This window comes from Sceloporus undulatus, chromosome 5 (genome assembly GCF_019175285.1).
Source record: "Sceloporus undulatus isolate JIND9_A2432 ecotype Alabama chromosome 5, SceUnd_v1.1, whole genome shotgun sequence".
Classification (NCBI taxonomy): Eukaryota; Metazoa; Chordata; class Lepidosauria; order Squamata; family Phrynosomatidae; genus Sceloporus; species Sceloporus undulatus.
In genome coordinates, this window is record NC_056526.1 from 141,686,764 (window position 1) to 141,709,914 (window position 23,151).

Here is a 23,151-nt window from a genome sequence, read left to right on the forward strand (position 1 = left end):
TATTATTATTATTATTATTATTATTATTATTATTATTTCCCCCCTAAATGGCTTCTGGAGTCATGGGCAAGATTTTCACTACATTTTCTGCCTGGTTGCTATTGGCACAGAAGAGGCCTTTTTTTTTTTTTTTTACAAGAAGTGACTAAGGTCCAAAACACACTGCAGACCGCTTTAACTGCCCTGGCTCATGCCAGGGAATCCTGGGAATTGTAGTTTATTATGGCACCATAGCTTTCTAACAAAGAAAGCTAAATGTCTCACAGAACTACAGTTCCCAGAGGTCCTTAGCATTGAGACAAGGCAGTTAAAATGGTCTCAAACTGGATTGTTTCTGCAGTGTATTTTAGACCTCAGAAATCATTTTGGCGCCCCCCCCCCCCGGGCCTGTCCTGGATGGAAAAGGGCCTGAGGAGCAAATAAAAGTGGCAAAATTGCCCCTCTATGTACCCTAGAGGATATCTGGTGGCATTTTCAGGCAAAAATATTTTTAAGAATAAAAAAAGATGAAACTGGAGGTCATAAAAATGGCCCACAGATTGCACTTTGCCCATCCCTGACTTATATCCTGTCTTTCTTCTAATGAACCCACCACAGTATATTTCTCTCTCCTCTCTTTATCCTCACAACAGCCCTATGAAGCAGGTCAGGTTGACAGTGACTAGCCCAAGGATACCCAACAAGCTTTAAGGCCCAGCAGGGACTAGGACGCAGTTCTCCAAATCCCAATCCAACCCTCTGCAATCAGTAAACTGACTCAGAAGTGGCAAATGTTCTGCCCCAAAAACTTAAACAGCAAGATAAAACATTAAAACATACATGATTTTATAAAGGTGGAGACCCTGTGGTTGAAAGCAAATGTTTATAGTTTGAAGAAAGACAGAAATATTCTTACCTGAAACCCTGTCTCATCAGTCTTGTGGACTGCAGTGGAGTCAAATAAGACCTGTCTGCCTCTCCTCTCACAATCTTGATACACTATCAAGCGGATTTCATTTAGGTCAAATCCCGAACAAGACCAACTGTGAATTGTAAGACAGTGTGACAAAGAGTTATTCAGCCCTCTCTGTGAAGACAACAGTCAATTTACTCATTCTGATCTTATATAAATAGTGTCATTCAACAGAGTGTGATGAGGTTTATACAAAAGCTGCCTGTTGTGGTGTCCCCTTGGAAAGATCATGGCCACAAGTGTCTTTAAACCCCATGCACCTGGATGAAAAAAGAACTGAATGGAGTGAGTTATTTTCTGACCAACATTCCAGTATACTGATTGTTAGCGGTAGGGTTAAAATGTGTATGTTTCCTGAACGCATTTAGAATTCAAAAGTTCCCTATGCTCCCAAATGGGGCCAACCTACTGGCAACCACAATATGTCACCCATGCTGAGTACCATCATGGTTTCCTGAAAAACAACAAGGGACCTTTTGACAAAGGGTTACATTGTCCTTGGGGACAATGTTTGTCCAATATGTGTGTGTGTGTGTGTGTGTGTGTGTGTGTGTGTGTTAAACATGGCAAGTGGCTAAAACTTGGGAAAGTTGTTTACAAGAGTACAGATGATAATACTGTAGTATGCTTACTGTTTATACTCAACTATAAGTCGACCTCATGTATAAGTCGAGGGCAGGTTTTGGGGCCAAACTTATTGGTTTTGATATGACAATATTAATGCAGAACAATGGATTTTCCAAGATAAATGCAAGCCTCCCGTGAAAACCATATGCTCAGACCTGACCAAGCTGGACTATATCTAGAAGGTAAACATATTACTAGACGAATGTATTATGTTGTATAAGAGGCTTTTGGTCAAGATTCTATCAGTTCTAACCAAAACCTGAAATATTAGCAAAATCTTAGACTTTATTTAAATACAGTCAGCCCTCTGTAGCAATAGATTGAACCATCCACTGCTTAAAAATATATATATATTTTAAAAGCCAAAAAACAAACCTTTGTCTGCCTCTTTCTATAGGGTGCACTGTTTTGTTATGCCATTGAATATAACAGAACTTAAACATCCAGGAATTTTGGTACCCATGTAAGGTCCTGGAACCAAGCCTCAACAGATATCTAGGTCCCAGTGAGCAAAAGCACAGGAGTATACTGCAATATGGTTTACTGTAAGAAAGTGAAAATCTGCCTCTCTTCCCACATTGTTTGACTGCCTCACTTAAACACATAGCTCCTGCTCTCCCACAAAGCACTTTATTCTTGACCATACTTGTAGCTTAAGAGTGTGAACTATGGAGAATTCCATTTTATCTTCATGTTGTAACTATCCGGTGAGGTGTGGAGGCCAAGAGAGAAAGAGTACCTTATCCCGCAAAGCCCATGACCAATAAAGAATTTTAGTCCCTATTTCCTGTACCCAAATCCAGTACCACAGACAATGCATTACATTTCTTAGCTGTTACACCTGTACTTTAAAAAACATTTATGCATATTGTACCAATATGAAAGTCTTTATGTGAGCCACTTTGGAACCCAAAAGAATGGTGGCATACAAATAAACAATATAAATAATTTGCCTTGCTTAAATAAGGCCTCTAACAGCTGAACAGTAATTACCCTGATATTTGGTCATACAATATAGAATCATAGAATCATAGAGTTGGAAGAGACCACAAGGGCCATCCAGTCCAACCCCCTGCCATGCAGGAAATCTCAAAGCATCCCTGACAGATGTCCATCCAGCCTCTGTTTAAAGACTTCTAAGGAAGGAGACTCCACCACACTCCGAGGGAGTTTGTTCCACTGTCGAACAATCCTTACTGTCAGGAAGTTCCTCCTAATGTTGAGGTGGAATCTCTCTTCCTGGAACATGCATCCATTGCTCCGAGTTCTAGTCTCTGGAGCAGCAGAAAACAAGCTTGCTCCTTCCTCAATGTGACATCCCTTCAAGTATTTAAACAGGGCTATCATATCACCTCTTAACCTTCTCTTCTCCAGGCTAAACATTCCCAGCTCCCTAAGTCGTTCCTCATAGGGCATGGTTTCCAGACCATTCACCATTTTTGTCGCCCTCCTTTGGAAATTCTCCAGTTTTTCAACATCCTTTTTAAATTGTGGTGCCCAGAACTGGACACAATATTCCAGGTGGGGCCTGACCAGAGCAGAACAGAGTGGAACTATTACTTCCCTTGATCTAGACACTATACTTCTATTGATGCAGCCTAAAATCTCATTGACCTTGTTAGCTGCTGCATTGCACTGTTGACTCATGTTCAATTTGTGGTCTACTTGGACTCCCAGATCCCTTTCACACCTAGTTTCATTCAGCCAGGTGTTCCCCATCCTATATCTGTGCATTTCATTTTTCTGCCCTAAGTGCAGTACCTTACATTTCTCCGTATTGAAATTCATTTTGTTAGCCTTGGCCCAGCTTTCCAATCTATCAAGGTCATTTTGAATTTTGTTCCTGTCCTCTGGGTTATTAGCTACTCCTCCTAATTTGGTGTCTTCTGCAAATTTGATAAGTCTGCCCCAAATTCTGTCATCCAAATCATTGATAAAGATGTTGAATAACACTGGGCCCAGGACAGACCCGTGGGACCCCGCTGGTCACTACTGTACTGTTATTTTTAAAAATTGCATACATTATTCTAAATCAAAATCTATAAAGTAAGCAATGATCTCCCAGCCTGTTTGGGAGATCTGTAGAAATACAATGCCCGTTTGACAGTGATTGATGCCACAAATGGTCTCCTTGCTTGGGTCAACCCTTCTTCCCTAATGTTGTCAATGCTGCTCATTCACTTGGCGTCTTTGAACACTCTCCACAATGCTACATTGAGGGAAAGCAGGTGTACCATACTGCTCTCCCCATTCTCACCTCTCCTCACTTGAACAGAGAGTATTATCATATGCAGCAACATCAATGTACCTTCCAACATTTCACAGATGCAAATGGGGGCATGTGTGGCCAAGCAACATGACTGAGCAAGATGGCAAGCACGCACGCACGCACGCACACACACACACACAATGAGGAAGAACATACAATGTAGGAGAGACTGCAACTGCTTGTTTTTGCCTGAGGCTATTGGGGAATGAAAGATTCTGCCCTCCTCTCTTCTTACTCCCTGCTGAATTAATTAAATGCATTTTTTTTTTGCATTTTGAACTCAGTTTACAACATTTGAAATAAGATGTGAACAAAGAGACATTTTTCAAAATGGGGGGAGTTGGAAAAGTGAGAAGGACTTTGGTATGCACCAAAGAGGGGAAGCAGCAATGGCAACAGGCTTCAGGATGTAGTAGTTTTTCTTCTGCTAGGGTTTCCAATTATGCCTCCCTTCAGTGACATAGCCAAATTTTCTAATAAAATTTACTAACACACTGAAATCATTGGGGAAGATTCTTAGCATCTGCTTTATCATTTCTGCTTAGTTCCAGTCTCTTTTATTAAAAAAATCATTCTTAAATACCCATCTAAAATACAACATTTTGAAGATAAAAAATAAGGTGCATATGGTTAAAATACCTAATTTTTAAAAATTTAACTTGCAATTTATTTATTTATTTAAGAAGATTGATTATCTCTCCTTCAAAGAAGCTTTATCTTTATCTTATTTGTATATGTTGTCTAACTGGGAATGATTGGCCTTTAAAAAAAACACCAAAAGTATCCAACCATACATTTAGGAGTTGCAAAAAGATAGTAGTTATCTTCAAAGGAAAACAGCAGGATTTTAATGGGACCAATACGCTACTTCAAACCTTCATCAATTTTACATATACTAATACTCATTTGATAGACTGGATATCATTGAACCATCATTTAAGGTGGACGAGGGCAGCATAAGATGCAAACACAAGATTTCAGATAGAAATTTCCCTTTCAAAGCAATAATAGTTTTAGGCTAACATACACAAAGATTAATCATTTGTTAACATTAAGCAATAATTTCAGAAATTGAGGGTGATCATCAAAGAGATTCCTTGGAAGAGGAGTTTCAGCATTTAAAGGTTGAAAGCTCATTTAAAGGCTTGTTACATTGTGTATTCAAACATGTCTCATGTACTATGTACCACATGTGTTGGATATGTGAAAGTATTAAAAATATTGGGAAAGCATACACAAAATTATATTAAGAATTTTACATAAATATATACAGTGGACCCTTGTTATACGCTGGGGTTTGGTTCCAAGATCCCCCGTGTATAACAAAATCCATGTATGCTCAAGTCCCATTAAATATAATGACGTAGCAAAATGGTGTCCCTTATAAAAAATGGAAAATCAAGGTAAATTTATACTTTTTTGGAACATTTTCAAACCGTGTATGCTTGAATCCGTGTATAAAAAATCCGTGTATAAGAAGGGCCGACTGTACTATGAAAACCTGAATTGTTTTTGTTAAATATAACAGATGCAATTGAAAGAAAGCCATGTCAAGATGAAGTTAGTCTAATTTTATATATGATAACTGCTGCGTGGATGGTATATGCAAGGCACTGGAAAACCGATACAGTACCATCACTGAATGAATGGAAAGTAAAATTAAATTAATTAGCAGTTATGGATAAACTGACTACGTATAGTACAGGGAAAACAACTCAACAATATGAAAAGAAATGGGCAGAAGTAGCAAAAATATGGAACTTGCACAAAAGGTAATTGTATAAAATGAATATTAGGTATGAAATGCAAATACTATACAGACAAGAGATAAGATTGATTATCTCTCCTTCAAAGAAGCTTTATCTTTATTTTATTTGTATAGGTTGTCTTTTATTTTGAGGTGTTTGCCTATTTGTATGTAACAATAAAGTATAATAATAAAAAAGAACATGTCTCATGCCCCACCCAAAACAGATTCTGGATAAAGCTTTCATACCTGTCTGATAGTTCTTCACCAACTCTTTTGGTTTTTTCTGCCACAAGTCGTTTCTTTGTCTTATCCAACCTGGGCACTGAAAAGTCATTTACCAGTGTGGAAGTGGTACTATGGATTTTCCTTGCTTTCTCCTCCTTGTTCCCAGTACTGTTTGAAGTCTTTGGTGTACCTCCACACATTTTGAGCTCACTGCTGTCCCTGTCTCTCACAAACACAGACCCACAGTCACAACTCCTTCAAAATAACCAGTGTATATGTAAAGATATCCATATAGATACTGAGCTGCAATAAAGGAAACTATTAGCCATAAGCCTTCTTGCTAGGATGATCAGCAATCAACAACCGGACAACATTCACTTGGTTTTCACCATATGAAACAGTAGATCTTGCCACATCCTGATTGCAGATATTCACTATCTATAGTATTAATATTATAATTTCTTACAACATATCATACAATTTAAAATAAACTCAGCATGTCTTGCTTAATCCAGTAATCCAGAGAATATTCCATCAGATGCAACAGCTAATAAGAACTGGGACTATCTTGCTTCCTGGTATGCATCTGTAGCAATTATTTGATCACAAGACCTAACCAGATGGCCTTGGATAGAGAGGTTGCTGCTTTCTCACTGACTCCTGAGTTGCAAACTTGTTTTAAAACTGGCTGCAACACCCTGTTAATGGTCTCATGTGAGCAAGTGTCATCTGACAGCTCTTAGCAACCTTGTGTCTCGGCACCATTGCTTCCAATGCAAACAGGAACCTGTCATCAATGCCACAGGTTATCAGTAAGGAATGATTAACACAAGACAAGAGGGACAGCAGCCACTTCTAATGCTTTTTTCTAATGCTTTTTTTTGCTCCCTTAATATGATCACCATTGTAAGCAACCTGTTTATTACCAAAGACAATGACTGGGATACAATGGAAGCAAAAGCCCACTTAAAGAGGGCAGCATAACTCTAAAATTCTGAGGAAACAGAGGTGTGTGACTTTAGACATTACCTCAAATACAACTAGCATTTTAACTAATCTAAGCAGCCTACACACCCTAAAGGCATCAGATCCCATCTGATCTTGGAAGCTAAGGAGGATCAGCCCTGGTTGGGATGTCTTACTGGGATGGGAGCCCGCCAACAAACACCAGGTGCTGTAGGCTATATTTCAGAGGAAGGAACTGGTAAAGCACCTCAGTATTTCATGCCAAATTAAATCCTATGAAATTCATGGGGTCACCGTAAATCTACAGGCGACTTGAAGGCAGATGGGCACATACACACACACATAAATGCTAAAAAAAAAAAGCAAGTGTAAAAATACTTCCTTTTCTCACCTCTGGCTCACAAACATATCTTTTTTAAAAAAGATATCCAACATTTTATGTAAAACATCGCAAGAGGTTTGTTGTTTATTACAGATTCAATGCACATACAACAACCTTTTAATTTTTGGTTTGCTAACTTCTTTCCCCGTCTTCCCTAAATAATTCAGCTGACCATATGAGTTAGGTTAAACCAACAGCTAGTAACTGTCTTGACACAACTGGTTTGAAACATTATGATGCCTGAGGGAAATAAGAGGTTTTATCCCACCCTACTGTCATTCCAGATATGTGTGGTTGTGGTTGTGTGCCTTCAAGATGTTTCCGACTTATGGTAACCCTAAAGCGAATTTATTACAGGACTTTTTTGGGCAAATTTCTTCAGAAAGGGTTTGCCTCTCTGAGGCTGAGAGAGTGTGACTTGCCCAAAGTCATCTAGTGGATTTACATGGCCAAGCCAGGATTTGAACCTGTTCTCCAGAGTCATAGTCCAACGCTTAAACCACTGCATTTCAAGTTGCCTGTCGACTCAATGAATTTCAGATTGGCAGCTAAATTTTATACCGACAACAGGACAGAACCCTCTACTTTATCTGATGGAAGACAGGTAAGCTTAGGGGCTACAGAGAATGTGATGCAATACATACACATTCAGTACCTGTCAGGTGGTTGCATCATGCTGCCTAAAGATAGGGACAGCTCTGTGTCACAAGGTTATTCAGCAAGCTGAATGAAAGACTATGAAGTTGGACATTTACTCTGCTACAGGACATAGATTCCTAATGTGGTCTTAACAGTGGCCTTTTCCTCAGTGCTTTTGACTCAGAGATTGCAGAGCAAGTCAGTGGCAAGAGTCTACCAATCTTGGAGAGAAAGGGATGCTTTCAATAAAATCACTGAAGTTTTAAAAGGCTAAATTCTGGTTGAGGATGGGGGCTTGTACAATAATGACCACTCCAGGAAGCAGCAATTTTGTAATCAGGGCAATGAGAAGATTCTGTTAATTAAAATCATTTGTGCACTTTCCTGGAAATAGAAGACTAGCTAGTCAAGATATACGATATTGTCGAAATGGACAGATTGACAAGACTGATGTCTGATGGAAATCTAAAAGGCTTTGAAAACGATATGGAGTGTATGAGTTTATTTATGACACATAAATGGGATGATTTAGCAACAGAAGGATTTCAAGAATAGTTGGTGAGATAAGATTAATTAACAATGAAATGATAAGAAAATAGTAGTCATTTTAGCTACTGAATTAGACTTCACAGTAAGGAAAATAGAGTGCTGGAGGAGATATTAATAGACACATTTATTACAAATGAAATGCCAATGATTGTTAGAAAGTAAATGGATGGAAAGAAAAAGGAATGAGTTTGATTAAATTTTATTGAATTATTAATTAAAAAAAGGAAATATGGACACCACTACAAAGGAATATAGGATAGAGAGAAATAGAAGGTAAAAGATTAGAACATGGCAAAGCATGTAAGCAGAAGGTAAGAAATATGTAGAAAGGGGGTTAGAGAGGAGAGTAGAAAGAGAAGAGGAGGAAGTAGAGAAGAAGGTTCAATGGAAAGAGAATAAAGATGAAGGAGTTATGGTAGGGAAGGGTCAAGGTAGAGAAGGAATAAGGGAAGTAAAAAGGGGTAGAGTGAAAGAAGAGCGAGGGAAGACAGAGGAAGATATGGGAAGGTCGTGAACTTGCAGGGATTTTTTTAAGTAACCAAAAGAGAAGAGATATCAAGTAAAGAATTGAGATTTTAGAAAAGGTGGAAAATGAATTAATGTTGAATAGTTGGTTTAAGGGGAAAATGTTATTGGGTGTGTGTGTTATAAGTAAGGTATATGCCAATCTATGATGTTTATATATGTCTCTCTCTAAAATTTAGGAATTATGTTTGTATGTTTTGTAAGTTGTATAACTCAGTAAACATATAATAAAAAATTACATCTAAAACACCTCTTCTGAACCTTGTGCCCTCCAGATGTTTTGGACTTTGTTGCTGTGTGCCTTCAATGCATTTCTGACTTATGGCAAACTTATCATGGGGTTTTCTGGGGATGAGTGTGTGACTGACCCAAGGTCACTTAGGGGTAATACAGACCGGCACTTTGCGCCAGCCTGCACACGTACCAGGGCTGAGCTAGGGTTGAGCGTTCATATGCTCCAAGCCCTAGTTCCAACGCGTGGCTGCCATTGTGGTGGGCGCCCGTCCACATGGCAGGTGCCATGATGACATCTGTGTGGCGCAGTGCCCAAACGGCGCTATACACAAGGAGTGTCATTCTGGTGTGCAAGCGTGCCTATGGCGCCCCTACCAGAATAAAAAAGAACCCACTCAGAAGCATGTGGTTGCCGTGGCCTCCTTCTGGGGCAAAAACGGGTGGCATTTAATTGTCCATCTGCACAGTCCCTCAGTTGGTTTTCATGGCCAGGCAGGGGTTCAAACCCTGATCTCCATAGTCACCCAAGCTCAAACCACTACACCACACTGGCTCTCTGTTTTGGACTACACTTCCCCAAATCCTCAGGCTAGGTATATAAATGGAAGAACCATAGGTTGTTGGGGCATTTTGGACGTTGTAGCTCAGAATTTTTGAAGGGTAACATGTTGGGGAAGCCTGCCTTAAAAGGACTGTCCTATAGAGGCAAATTTCACACTGAACAAACAGCAACCAAATCAGCATACCTTTGCGTAATCCACCTGTTCAACTGCAATGCGGTGTTATCAGCTTCTCATAAAGCTGGTTTTGAAAGTCACATGTAATGAGCATGTGATTTATACAGTCTTGTTTCTTTTTATGTAGCTGTGCAATAAAATTCAGATGGCAGAAAAATGTTGATAACATGTTAACCCTGAAAGAGAGCCTGGAAAAGTTAGTTTTTTGGGACTGTAGCTGCCAGAATCTCCCAGCCAGCAGTCAAGGGCCATGCTGTATGTGAGATTCTGAGAGCTACAGACCAAAGTAGCAATGTTTCCAAACGGTGGGGGAAAAACATCTAACGTGCAGAAGATGTATAGCCATTAAAGCAAAAATTGGGAACACCACTACCATCCTTTTTAGCAGATAAAGGGGCGTTTGGAGGGGGCAAAAAGACGGCACCATAGTTGTGGTGGCGCAGCTGTATAGCATCCCTTCAGCGTTGTGTCATTTGGACACAGCACCGGAAGTATGCCATGATGCCGTGTGCTGCCTGGAGCGGTACATAGCATCATGGCAGCCTGGGGGCAGAGTCAGGGCATGAACCGTCAGGAAGCTGTACCCTGATTCTGCCCACAGGCTGGCCTTTTGGGCCAGTCTGTATAGGGTCATAGTTACTGGGGGAAATCACTATTATCCTGCCAGGTGCTTTGGTACCTAGCTTCAGTACATTTTCTAGACTTTTCTAGAAAGAGATTTAGTACATTTTAATCCCATTTTTCTTCCCTCACATGGAATATAAATTCACATGCACTTTCCAGGCAAATTCACAGTCAAGTATTAAAAAGAGATGGGTAGAAAGCCTGTGGGAAAGGGCTTAGAAAAATTCACAGTGGAAATGCAAAAATGCCCGCATAATACATTCTTTTTCAATGAGTGGATTAATTTATGATGAAGGCCCTGTACAGACCGGCACCTTGTGCCGGCCTGTGGGTGGAGTAAGGGTGTAGCATCCTGACGCTGGACCCCCTGACTCCACCTCAGGGCATCATGATGCCATGTGCCGTTCCAGACGGTGTATGGCATCATGGCATGCCTCCAGTGCTGTATCCAAATGATGCAGCACCGAAGGGGCGCCATACAGCTATGGTGCCCGTTGTAAGGTGTAAAAAGCAGCCGCTTTTTGTAGCTCCTTTTTCTGCCCTCCAAAGGCTGGATAGGGGACACTGTGTGAGGTTGCCGCAGCCCTGATATGGCCAGGAAAGGGGTGGCTGCAGGCAAGTTTACTCACTAAAAATAGATCTTATAAAGATTTATATTTAAAAATTTAAGACAAAGCTGTCTTATCTGTGAGTAGGAATTTCCAAACGTAAACATTTAGGCATAGATGCACTTCTGTAACTCGACAGTGCTGCCTTTTTCATGAGAGAAACATTAACTGCTGTCATTGCTTGTGAATGGCAATCTGTTTTCTTCAGGTAGGCTTCTGAGCTAGATACGAGTAGCTAATACTCCAGAGGACAGGATCAAAATTCAAAATGACCTTAATTGATTAGAAAGCTGGGCCAAAGCTAACAAAATGAATTTCAACACGGAGAAATGTAAGCTACTGCACTTAGGGTGGAAAAATGAGATGCACAGATATAGGATGGGGGACACCTGGCTGAACGAGACTACAAGTGGAAGGGATCTAGGAGTCCAAGTAGATCACAAATTGAACATGAGTCAACAATGTGATGTGACAGCTAACAAGGCCAATGCAATTTTAGGCTGCATCAATAGAAGTACAGTGGGTCCTCGCCTTACGTGGGGATCCGTTCTGGATCCCTCCGCTTAAGGTGATTTCCGCCTATGCTCAAGCCCCATTGGAAACAATGGGGCTCATGCACGGCGGCGCAGCGGCATGGTGGCGCGGGGGCATGGTGGCGCGGGGGGGCGCAACGGGCGTGCGCGCCCATTCAATTGAATGGGACGCGCCACCCCTTCCGCCCTGCGGCTTGAGCGCGTATGCTCAAGCTGTGTAAAGCACACCCGCGTATGACGCGGGTGCGCTGTATAGTGTCTAGATCAAGGGAAGTAATAGTTCCACTCTTTTCTGCTCTGGTCAGGCCCCACCTGGAATATTGTGTCCACTTCTGGGCACCACAATTTAAAAAGGATGTGGAGAAACTGGAGTGTGTTCAAAGGAGGGCGACTAAAATGGTGAATGGTCTGGAAACCATGCCTGGCTGTGAGGAACGACTTAGGGAACTGGGAATGTTTAGCCTGGAGAAGAGAAGGTTAAGAGGTGATATGATAGCCCTGTTTAAATACTTGAAGGGGCGTCACATTGAGGAGGGAGCAAGCTTGTTTTCTGCTGCTCCAGAGAACAGGACCTGGAGCCATGGATGCAAGTTCCAGGAAAAGAGATTCCACCTCAACATTAGGAGGAACTTCCTGACAGTAAGGGCTGTTCGACAGTGGAACAAACTCCCTCGGAGTGTGGTGGAGTCTCCTTCCTTAGGTCTTTAAACAGAGGCTGGATGGCCATCTGTCAGGGATGCTTTGAGATTTCCTGCATGGCAGGGGGTTGGACTGGATGGCCCTGGCGGTCTCTTCCAACTCTATGATTCCATATTGTATGACCAATTATCAGGGTAATTACTGTTCAGCTGTTAGAGGCCTTATTTAAGCAAGGCAAATTATTTATTTTGTTTATTTGTATGCCACCATTCTTTTGGGTTCCAAGGTGGCTCACATAAAGACTTTCATATTGGTACAATATGCATAAATGTTTTTAAAGTACAGGTGTAACAGCTAAGAAATGTAATGCAGTGTCTGTGGTACTATTATGGGAGAACCAATCAGAAAATACCTAATATTTCTGCCTTCTATGACCCAACAAAATGACACACATGCATTCAATATGCAATAATATTAAACTTAAACCACTTTTTTCACTTTTGTCAAGCATAGAAATATTCACTAGAGCAAATGTCACTTTCAGAAACAGAGGGTTGGGTTCTGCTGAGAGTAGCATCACATAACATTTTTATTCAGAAGATGCTTCATTTCACATGGCACTTGTTCCAGATGGATTCGGCCAACTTCCAAGAACACAGAGCTCAGCAGAGATGATGCCAGGACATATCCAGCTGAAAGCTATTTGCCAAACACTGGAAGTTGGCTGCTTCTTCCTAAACTAACTTTTATCTTCCCACTCACTCCCTGCCATCAGGGCTCTATAATATATTTTAAATCTGTGTGGCAATATGTGGTTTTGGTTTTTAAAACCCACTTCTGTAATAGCACTCAAACCAGCTGAGAGAAACAACTATCCTTCTCTGATTATAATTATGCTAGTTTCATTTCTGACCTTCACTGTGGGCTAATCTAATCTCTCTGGTACAGCTTGAGAAGGTCAACGTTGTCTTCCGGACCACACCTGGGCTTGGCATCCTGATGCCTGGGCTTGGCTACCCATTCTAGTTTGTACTTCCTAACTGGTGCAAGAGCTTTCACATTCTTGTTTATGGAGAAACATTCATATTCTTTCTCCTTTCCTGTCTCCATTATATTTTCATTTGTTTTCATTCACTTGTCAGAATTGCACTCACTCACTCGTTACTTTTATTACCTATTCCTTTTAACAAGAACTTGCATACGCTGGTCAATGTGATCAGAAATGTTTGAGGACAGTTTCAGCCATTCAGCTCAAAGACTTTTAAATAAATGTAGTCAAAAGCAGCCCTTAGTACACTGTTATAGGAAGGCGTGCTGGCAGTCAGACAATACCTCAGGAGTGCAAACATGAATACAACTACTTTTATAGTGGGACTCTGGTATCTTGCTGGGGTTTGGTTCCACGAGCCCCCATGGATACCAAAATGTGCTACCTTCTGAAATTGAGCAATAGCAATGCTAGGTAGTCAGTTCAGATAAAAATAACAGTAAAGGTTCTTTTGTATAAACTGTAAAATGTATATGCCCCTTTGGTCCCATTCTCAAGTTAACAGGATCATATACATGTGTGCATACATGATTCCACCCAACACCATAATGGTACCTATGTTTTCATGCAAGCAGAAAGTGGGAGAGCAGAGGAAACCAACATGCCCACTCACATTTCACAAACGGGTTTGTAATATTAAAAACACTTTGTACTTCTGTTTTCATATCGAACTAACAATGAATGCTCGGAAATCCTGTCTCAGATGAGAGAAATGATAAATTACTGTCCAGAAATGGCTTGAGCTACATTGTTTCCTAAAGTCACTGGCCAAGGTATGAGATTGCTTATAATGCTGAAATCAGATTAGTGTACCCACTTTTTAACACTTATACAGTTTGACTTGCTTGTTACAATGGAAAAACTCCTTTTTAATATTTTGTTTTGTTGAGATAAAGATGTTTTAATTTGAACTTGTTGCAGTCCTCAACATGACTGAATATTAGTACCAGCACTGCAACTATGGTTGCCATAAGTCTGGACCTCCAAACCGGGACAAATGTAGGACAACTGTAGGACAAAATTTTCAAATGGAGGACACTTTTTTAAAAAATGGAGGACACATGAAAAATTTTGATGGTTTTAAAAAAATGTTAATATAAATACATGTTCCTTAGGCATGATCAAAATGGAGGACATTTGGGCATTATTCCTAGACAGATGACAGAAATGGACTTTCCCTTTCTGGCCACCCCCCCCCCCCATTCCAAACAGCACATTTGGGCATTGAACATGGCTTTACTTAACATGGCAATCTCTTGCATATTTCAGAGGCTTATTCCATAACCCTCTTTGGGTTTCACATTGAATATGTCAAGGTGGTTTAACAAGAAGTGGGTTTGCCCTTGGATTCAACTGTACTTCTCAGAAGTGTGTACTTGGTCAAGGGACTTTGGGTTTTTTTTCACTGTGCATGAGTTTGTAAAAATGAGAGTAACTTACATTGGTTGTGCCTCAGAAGCTGGCTCATTTCATCATCATCACTATCCTCTTCCTCCTCCTCTTCTTCTTCTTCCTCCTTGTCCTTCCTCCCTCCTTCCTCCCTCCCCTTCCTTCCTTCCTTCCTCCCCCTTCCGTCCTCCCTCCTCCTCCTCCCTTCCTTCTTCCCTCCTTCCTCCCTTCCTTCTTCCCTCCTTCCTCCTCCCTTCCTTCTTCCCTCCTTCCTCCTCCTCTGCCTCCCAGCCCAGGCCCAAGTGGAGGAGGAGGTGGGTGGCTGCCTTGGCGCGCTCCCCCTGCCCGCGCGCCAAGGCAGGAGGCAGGTAGCCAGCCACCTCCACCTCAGCCTCCTCCTCTGCCTCCGCCTCCCAGGCCCAAGGAAGTGCCCAGCGCAGAGGCGCGCCAGGCGGAGGAGGCGGTGGGTGGCTGCCTGCCAGTGGCTGCTGCCTTGGCGCACGCACAGGGAGCACCAAGCCAGGCAGGCACCTCTGCCTCCTCCTCCGCTTGGGCCTGGGCTGGGAGGCAGAGGAGGAGGAGGAAGGAAGGAGGAAGGAGGGAGAAAGGAAGGGAGGCTTGGAACGGAGGAGGAGGAGAAGGAGGTGCGCATCCTGCGCACACCCACGCCCCCTCCCCGCCACCCTCCCCCCACGCACTGCCTCCTCCTTTGCTTCCCAACGGAGGAGGAGGTGGGTGGCGCAGCCACACGGGGAGACAGGGGAAGGTGGGTTGGCGCCGCGTGGGCCCCAAGCCGGGGGCAGGGGGCTAAACTGGACCGTGACCGTGACGGCCCCCCCCAAAAGCGGGTTTGTCATGGGGGCCACCAGGTTATGGCATCCCTAACTGCAACGTAAGTTATTTGATCCTTAAGTGGCATAATACTGATGAATTGTAAAATTCACCTTAAGAATACAACTGTTCCTTCATAGAACAACTTCAATGTTGTTAAAGATACTTTTATGGCTTTAATCTTCATTATAGCAAAGTGGTAATAAATTCCAGAAGCAGGATATCTAAAAAGGTTCAGTACAAAATTGTCAGTAGTAGGAAAATTGCTATTAGTATTGTTCTGCAAACACTTGCACAAGAGATGGTATAAGAATTCATGACATGCGATAATAAGTAGGTTCCACAGCAACTCTCGTGATTTTGACTGAGCAAGAGGTTGGGTGACCTCTTACAAAAGTAGATGTTTGAATTCAGTTTCACTTTTCTTGCACAATGCTCCAGTGCAAATTTTTTTAAAGCCATTCTATAAGAATAAAATGGACTTACATGTGTAGAAAGGCACATTTAGGTCCAAAGGATAATAAACCAAGACCAAACTGAAAATGTCTTTACACATAGTAGCAAATTTAACCCCTGCACCCTCAAGAGAATGTGAGGAGCATTTCTTAGCAGAGAAAAATAGAGAATGGGGAGTAGAAGCCTTTAGATCTGAAAGAACAGTACAGCACCCAGAGCTTCTAGAGTTTACCTTGCTGAGATGGTGAGCCTTTGCGTTATTTATGACTTACGGCAAATCTAACATGAACCTATCATGGGGTTTTCTTGGTAAAATTTGTTCAGAGAAGGTTTGCCATTGTCTTTGTCTGAGGATGATAAGAGAAAGCAACTTGTTCAAGGTCACTCGCTGGATTTCCATGGCTGAACAGAACTTTGAAGGCTGGTTTCTGAGTCCTAGGTCCAACATTCAAACCACTATATCACACTGGTTTGTTGTTGTTTAGTGCCTTCAAGTCACTTCCAACTTATGGCAAACCTAAGGCAACTCTATCATGGGGCTTTCTTGGTAAGTTTCTTCAGAGGAGGTTTGGCACTGCCATCCTCTGATGCTGAGAGTGTGACTTGCCCAAGGTCACACTTTTCATGGCTGAGCCAGGATTTCAAAATTGGTCTCCAGAATCACAGTCAATGCTCATACCACTACACCATGCTGTCTCCCTCTCCAAGCTAAATAAACAACTGACCTTGTTACTCTCAGGGAACAGACAAGTCAACAGGCTGCTACTAGGTGCAGACATCATGCTAAACAAATCCAAAGATCTGTGGTTTCCAACCCCAAGGTTGGTGGGTGTGAAAACTGCAGGTTGTGTGTAACTTGTCATGACGCAACGGGAAAGGCAGTATTCAGGTTTCAGAAAAATAAAATATCCCCCCACAATTTGGCTAAAGAGAATTTAAAAGAAAGCACTGTCATAATGGAAAGATGTGGAACATAAATAAATAAATACATCTTCAGTGTTGTTGCACCTGGTATACAAGATGGCAATTACAGTATGTGATAGTGGGTCTCTTTCAGTGTAAAAATACAAAAGCAGTATGCAGCAGAGGACTGCTTCCTTCAAGACGTTTAAAGAAACAGCTGCACAAAAGACTTACATCACATTAGTTATTATGGGTACATATATTTTACAAAGCACAGTTTTCCTGTTAAAGCAAGCGTATAACTACATCTGGCTTTTGTATAGTTTAGAAGGAAAATATGTTTGAGAAATGTAGAAGGATGGAATGACCTTGAGTCATCACTCTTCTGACAGCCACAGGAAAACTCTATGTAACCTTTCATATCAAGTTTCTTCTTAAAATACCACATCTGCAGGTTTATGCTTTTCAAAAGATGGATGTAAAATAATAAATAAATAAATAGTTTATTCATATACCGCTTTTCCTGGCGATCAAAGCAGTGTACAACAGATAAAATTATGACCAAATGTCATGGTACAATATAAAAGCAGTTAAAAATAATATTACAATATAACAATCCAATCGAATCCAATTATCTAAAAACAATGTGATTATACAACATTAAAAATCAGAGAATATATACAAAGCGTAGACAGTTGGGGAGTACTTTCACTACAAGGAGTTGGGAGGATAAGCTTGTAGGAAGAGGTAGGTTTTAAATGCCTTTTTAAAGGCTTCCACTGTTCCACTAAGGCAGATCTCTTCTGGAAGAGCATTCCAGAGAGTGGGCGCTATTGCTGTATAAGCTCTTTGATGGGTAGACGCCAGTCTCACTTTGGGGTGTTCGAGTAATAATTTTCCTGTTGTTCTGAGAGTGCGGGGTGGATTATGCAGGGAGAGGCGTTCCCTCAAGTAACCAGGGCCCAAGCCATTTAGGGCTTTAAAGGTAATAACCAACACTTTGTATTGGGACCGGAAGCGAATTGGTAAGAGGACCCAACTTGAATGGTTAGGCTTCTAAGTGCCCCTCCTCTTAGGACCATTAGATTGCCAACAATTGATTCCAGCCTGCTCAGAGCACTCCCACATTGAAGCTGTTATTGTGGAAACTTCCTGCACCAAACACCAAATTTTATGATAGCATCCAGCCAAAAGAATCTTCTCGTTGCAGACTTCTCAAGTTTTATCACTGTTTTTCCTTTCCTTTCTCCCAGCAGTGGGGAAAAACCATTAAGGAAGAAAAGTGGTATAGGTGCATAATGCCTTTTAATTGGCTATATTAGGGTCCCTCCCTGTCTGGAAGCACACAAACTGAATACAAAAGCTTGAATTATCTCTGGGCCCACACTGTTCCTGTACATACCTTTCTTGGTGTCCCTCAGGCTACATCTCCTGATTTTCAACTTCACTTAAAAAAAATCAGAAGTTTGGCATACTATAGCCAGCAGAACCCGCCTTATTTTCAAAATGTGTCTAGACCCCATAGCTATCCTTAGGTATTTTTAAAAAAATTACAGGCAGCTGCAGAACTTCATTTAGAAATTTGCCCAGCCACCCAGAAAAAAAAAAAAATTAAATTTGGGGGGGTGTTAAGGAGCCGAGGGGGTGTGGGATAGTGGGATGGAGGGTGTGTGTTTTACCTGTACTTTTGTGGCATTATATGTACCTGTATATCTATTTGTGTTGTTTTGGCTTGCCTGGATACTGTATGCGCTGTGTATTTCTCTGATGTTCCCTCAGTTCTGTGAAATGGGTATTTTGTTGCACTTTATGAGGGGGTGGAGGACACGATTTGGCATTCAGGAGTCAACTGTATCTCAAATATTTCCTCATTATCTTAATTCTTCCGGAACTCTGACCTCGTCTCAGCCTTCCGCTTAGGTTCTTGGTCATCATGCTACTTTGCCTTTAGCTTAACCAGTTTGCCTTCAGATACAGTATGTTATGATTGGCTAGGCCCACCATTTTGAGAATCTATGCTTTAGCAACTTCCCATTTTACTGTAGTTTGATTGCTGAGAATTTTACTATGTGGTGTCACATTGTTTTCATTGTTGTTTTGTATTTTATCTTCTCAGTTCACCAGTATACTGAATAGAGAATTCCAGTTACTGGTCTAAAAGTGTATGAAACATGCAGTCTGTATCATCTACTGTTTGTACCACTCTACCTCCTGCAGACAGCTCATATTGTGCCTGATATTTCTTCTCTTAAAGATGACAAGTTGACTTCCAAGTACAGCTTTTGGCTGATGAGAAGTAATATACAGAATTATTTTACTCCAACCCAATCACTTGCCAGCATGTAAATAATAAGTGTACTGGATAAATGCTTCAATTTCTGGAATGAGTGATACAATCAAACAATACAGTCAATATTGTTTCTAAAAAAGACAGAATGCTTTCAAAATAATCTCTCTCACACACACACACACATATCCCATTTAGCTCAAAGGCTTAATTGACAAAATATTCCATTAAGTGTTGCAGTTTCCATTTCTAGAAGAAACATAAGACATACTGTATGCACCAAGATCCAGCAAGTGGTTACATCTACTCACAAGTGCCTACAATTGTGTTTCCCTAATCAGCAGCCTCCTTTTTTATTATAAAACTGTCCATCATACTGAATGCTGGGGCGTCAACAGGAGGATGCAGGCTGTACCAGATGACACTCTAAGATGGGGGTGATACCACTGCTTCCCACACATTTTCTTTTTAGCATAAATGGGCTGTGGAGTTTCCCTGTGTCCCTTTAAAACACTGGAGCTCAGCAGAAGAGATGGTGTGAGTGTGGTGAGGCTCAGTGGGAGGAGAAAAGAGAGACCCCGGGTGTTTTTTTAAAAATTAATTTAAAGCTATTATTAAAAATCACATCATACCAATTTTCACTTTAACCACACAAAACTGTGTACATGTAAATGAATTTAGGCTGTGTGTATGGTATTGTAATTTACAGGTATAATTTTAATTTTGCTAGTTGTTTATGTCTCAACTATTACCATTACATTCAGTAAAATACAGGAATTATGATTTATGAGTAACATTAGTACAAAAAAATTACTAAGGATTTTGTATGGTGTGGTATGGGAGGAGGTCATTGGGGGTTAACACCATGAGTTACTGCACCAGGTGACACCAAACCTAGTGATGTCACTGCTGTATGGCAAACTGTTTCCTAAACTTGGAGAGTAGTGTTTACAAAAGTATGATTTGACACTGGGTTCTTTAATTAAAAAACAAAAGCCAGGAAGAAAGATCTAACTGATACACACAAGCACTCAAGAAAACCTAAAGGAACTCTCCTATAAATTGTTTGGGAACTAAGGTTGATAAATTCCAAATGTTACATACTGCTTACACTAAGGATGATAAATTCCACATGTTATAGGCTGCTTAGGTGTGTGGTTGCCATGACCCCGATCTGGGGAAGATGGAAGCAGCTGCAGGCCACCCCTTCAGGGCCGGTCTGCACAGCCCCATAGTTTGCCAAATAGCCTGGACCTGAGCAATTTAGTGAGACCATACCCTGGTGAAACTATAAAACTGACTTTTTGAAGTTACATTTATATTGCAAAAGGAGTAAAATTATCCTCTGTTAAATCACAATCATAATGTAGTTACACCTTAGCCACTGGTAAAGGGAGATAATTACCAGTAGTATGTTATTTCTAACTATGTACACTCGTCGTCCCTCCCCCCACACACATTTGCAGCTTTTGCGGATTAATTATTCATGGATTTTATTAATATGTCCTCTCTAGCAATATCTATGTCCTCCACCGCAACTCTATGCTCAACTTTAACCAAAAGTCGCACTGAAGAACCTAGAGATTTCAAGAGAGAACACTCCTCTAGGCATTTGTAGCTCCTCCAGCACGATTCTATGGTCAATGTCTGGTGGATGTTGATCACAGAGTTGCACTGGAGGACTTAGAGATTCTTAGAGAGGTGTTCTCTCAGGTAAAACATAGTGTTTTTGTTATTTGTGACTTCCCACATTTACTGCAGCTCTAACCCCAGTGAATGTGGAGGGACGAATGTACTTCCAACACCTGATGTGCAGATTTGCATCTGTTGCAAAACATGTTTTCAGCAGCAGAGCCCAATCTAGCAGTACAACCAGGAGAAATCATTTGGGAATCATTAGGCCCTAAAATATGCTCTGCTTGTTCACATTCTATCTAAAGAATCAGTTTAATTTGAATCAAAACATAGGTCAATAGTTGAAAAGAGTCTAGTACAATACTATTAATGTATTGTTGTTGTGTGCCTTCAAGTCATTTCCAACATATGGCAACCCTATCACAGGGCTTCCTTGGCAAGTTTCGTCAGAGCAGTCTTGCGTCGGAGGTTTGCTTCTGAGGCTAAGAGAGTGTGACTTGCCCAGGGTCACCAGGTGGGTATCCATGGCTGAGCAGGGATTTGGAGCCTGCTCTCTAATCACAATACAACATATAAACCACTACAGCACGCTGGCTCTCAATATTCAATAATAAATGCAAGGCTTACTCCCTTCATTCCTTCTCTGGATGACTTATGTAATTTTTGTGATGACCCAACCCATCTGCCAGAATCATGAATCCAGTCATTGCATTATTTACCTTCTTTTCAAATTTATTTTGGCTATAACAAAGCAAGGAACGGAATATATACTTTATGATAGTAACAAAAGTAAAGAATCTTCAGTATCATCCATTCAGTGTTGCTCCTGGGCATTCATGGCATCACTGCCATAGCTTGGCAAAGCTTGCCACTGTCTTTACTTTCATTGGCAGTGGAAAGCTGCCAAACACATCATAAAATGTTCTCACATTTTTTTATTTCACACTGGTAGTCTCTAATCATTGCAACAACGCCAGAAGGAATGCCTTACAACATACTGCCAAGTGAATGAGCTCATTCACGACAGCCAACATTTTTGTTACTGGCTAGAGACCCTGCACAGCAGCAATAAAGCATCTCTCAGTTGCAAATGGATAGTGTGAAGTATTTCAAGCTGTAGCTCATCATTTTCAAAGCTGACTAAGATACAGCTTCCCTACATAGTCTTTTGCTGCAGAATTCATTTCAGCAAAGTATTGCATATGTCACTCCTATTTACTGTTACAGATATAGGAAGAATCTGTGTGTGTGTGTGTGTGTGTGTGTGTTCTGTGCCTTCAAATAGTTTCCGACTTAAGGCAACCCTAAGGCAAACCTTTCATGGGGTTTTGTTGACAAGATGTATTCAGAGGAAGCTTGCCTTTCCCCTGAGGCTGAGAGTACTGTATGTGACTTGTCCCAAGGTCACCTAGTGGATTTCACGGAGGAGCAGGGAATCAAACCCTGGTCTGCTGAGTTGTAGTCCAACATTCTCAGTCTACTATGTCATGTGGTTGATAGGAAGACTACATAGAACATTTCCATTATGGGATAATTTAAATAAAGAAAAGATACAACTATAAATATTTTATTAAGATTAGCCCCCAACTGTATGACACATTCAATTTTCTACTCCCAGATCTAATGGAAAAAGTGTAAGTGAGTGAGCAGGATATCACCTTTGAAACACCTTTTGAAAATGATCCACTCTGCTCCTCACCTTTCTCTCTGGGCAGACTTCCCTCCCCCCAGCAAAAAGTGAAGAACTGAAAAGGGGAATGTCCAGAGTCATAGAATCACAGAGTTGGAAGAGGCAAGGGCCATCAAATCCCACACCTGCCACGCAGGAATACACAATCAAAGCACTCCTGACAATTGACCATCCAGTTTCTGTTTAAGAACCTCCAATGAAGGAGAATCCATCACACTCCAATGGAGCATGTTCCACTATTGAACAGCTCTTACTATCAGGAGGTTCCTCCTAATGTTGAGGTGGAATCTCTTTTCCTGTAGTTTGAATCCATTGCTCTGGGTCCTAGTGTCTGGAGCAGCAGAAAATAAGTTTGCACCATCCTTAATATGAAATCCTTTCAAATATTTAAACGTGGACATCATATCACCTCTTAACTGTCTCTTCTCCAGGCTAAACATACCCAGCTTGCCAAGCCACTCCTCATAAGGCATGGCTTCTATATCTTTCACCATTTTGACTGTCATCCTCTGCAACACTTCAGCTTGTCAACATCCTTTTTGCAGTGCCCAAAACTGGAGGTCTGACCAAAGCAGAATAGAGTAGTACTATTACATCCCTCAATCTAGACACTATACACCTAGATGCAGCCTAGAATTGCATTGGCTTTCATA

General features: G+C 41.2%; 1 protein-coding gene across 3 annotated transcripts in view; it reads right to left on the reverse strand.

Annotated features, from left to right (window-relative positions):
* Window positions 1–23,151, reverse strand: part of FNIP2 (folliculin interacting protein 2) — a 61,613-nt gene that overhangs the window by 32,669 nt on the left and 5,793 nt on the right. The window contains exons 1-2 of one of the 3 annotated variants that reach the window (XM_042469077.1): window positions 5,845–6,186; window positions 896–1,022 (exon numbers count right to left, since the gene is read on the reverse strand). In XM_042469077.1, the coding sequence (XP_042325011.1) occupies window positions 896–1,022; window positions 5,845–6,023 (306 nt within the window). In that variant the 5' untranslated portion in view covers window positions 6,024–6,186. Of the gene's footprint in view, window positions 1–895; window positions 1,023–5,844; window positions 6,187–23,151 lie in introns of those variants that run through there. The other 2 variants (XM_042469080.1, XM_042469078.1) reach the window with 2 other exon arrangements.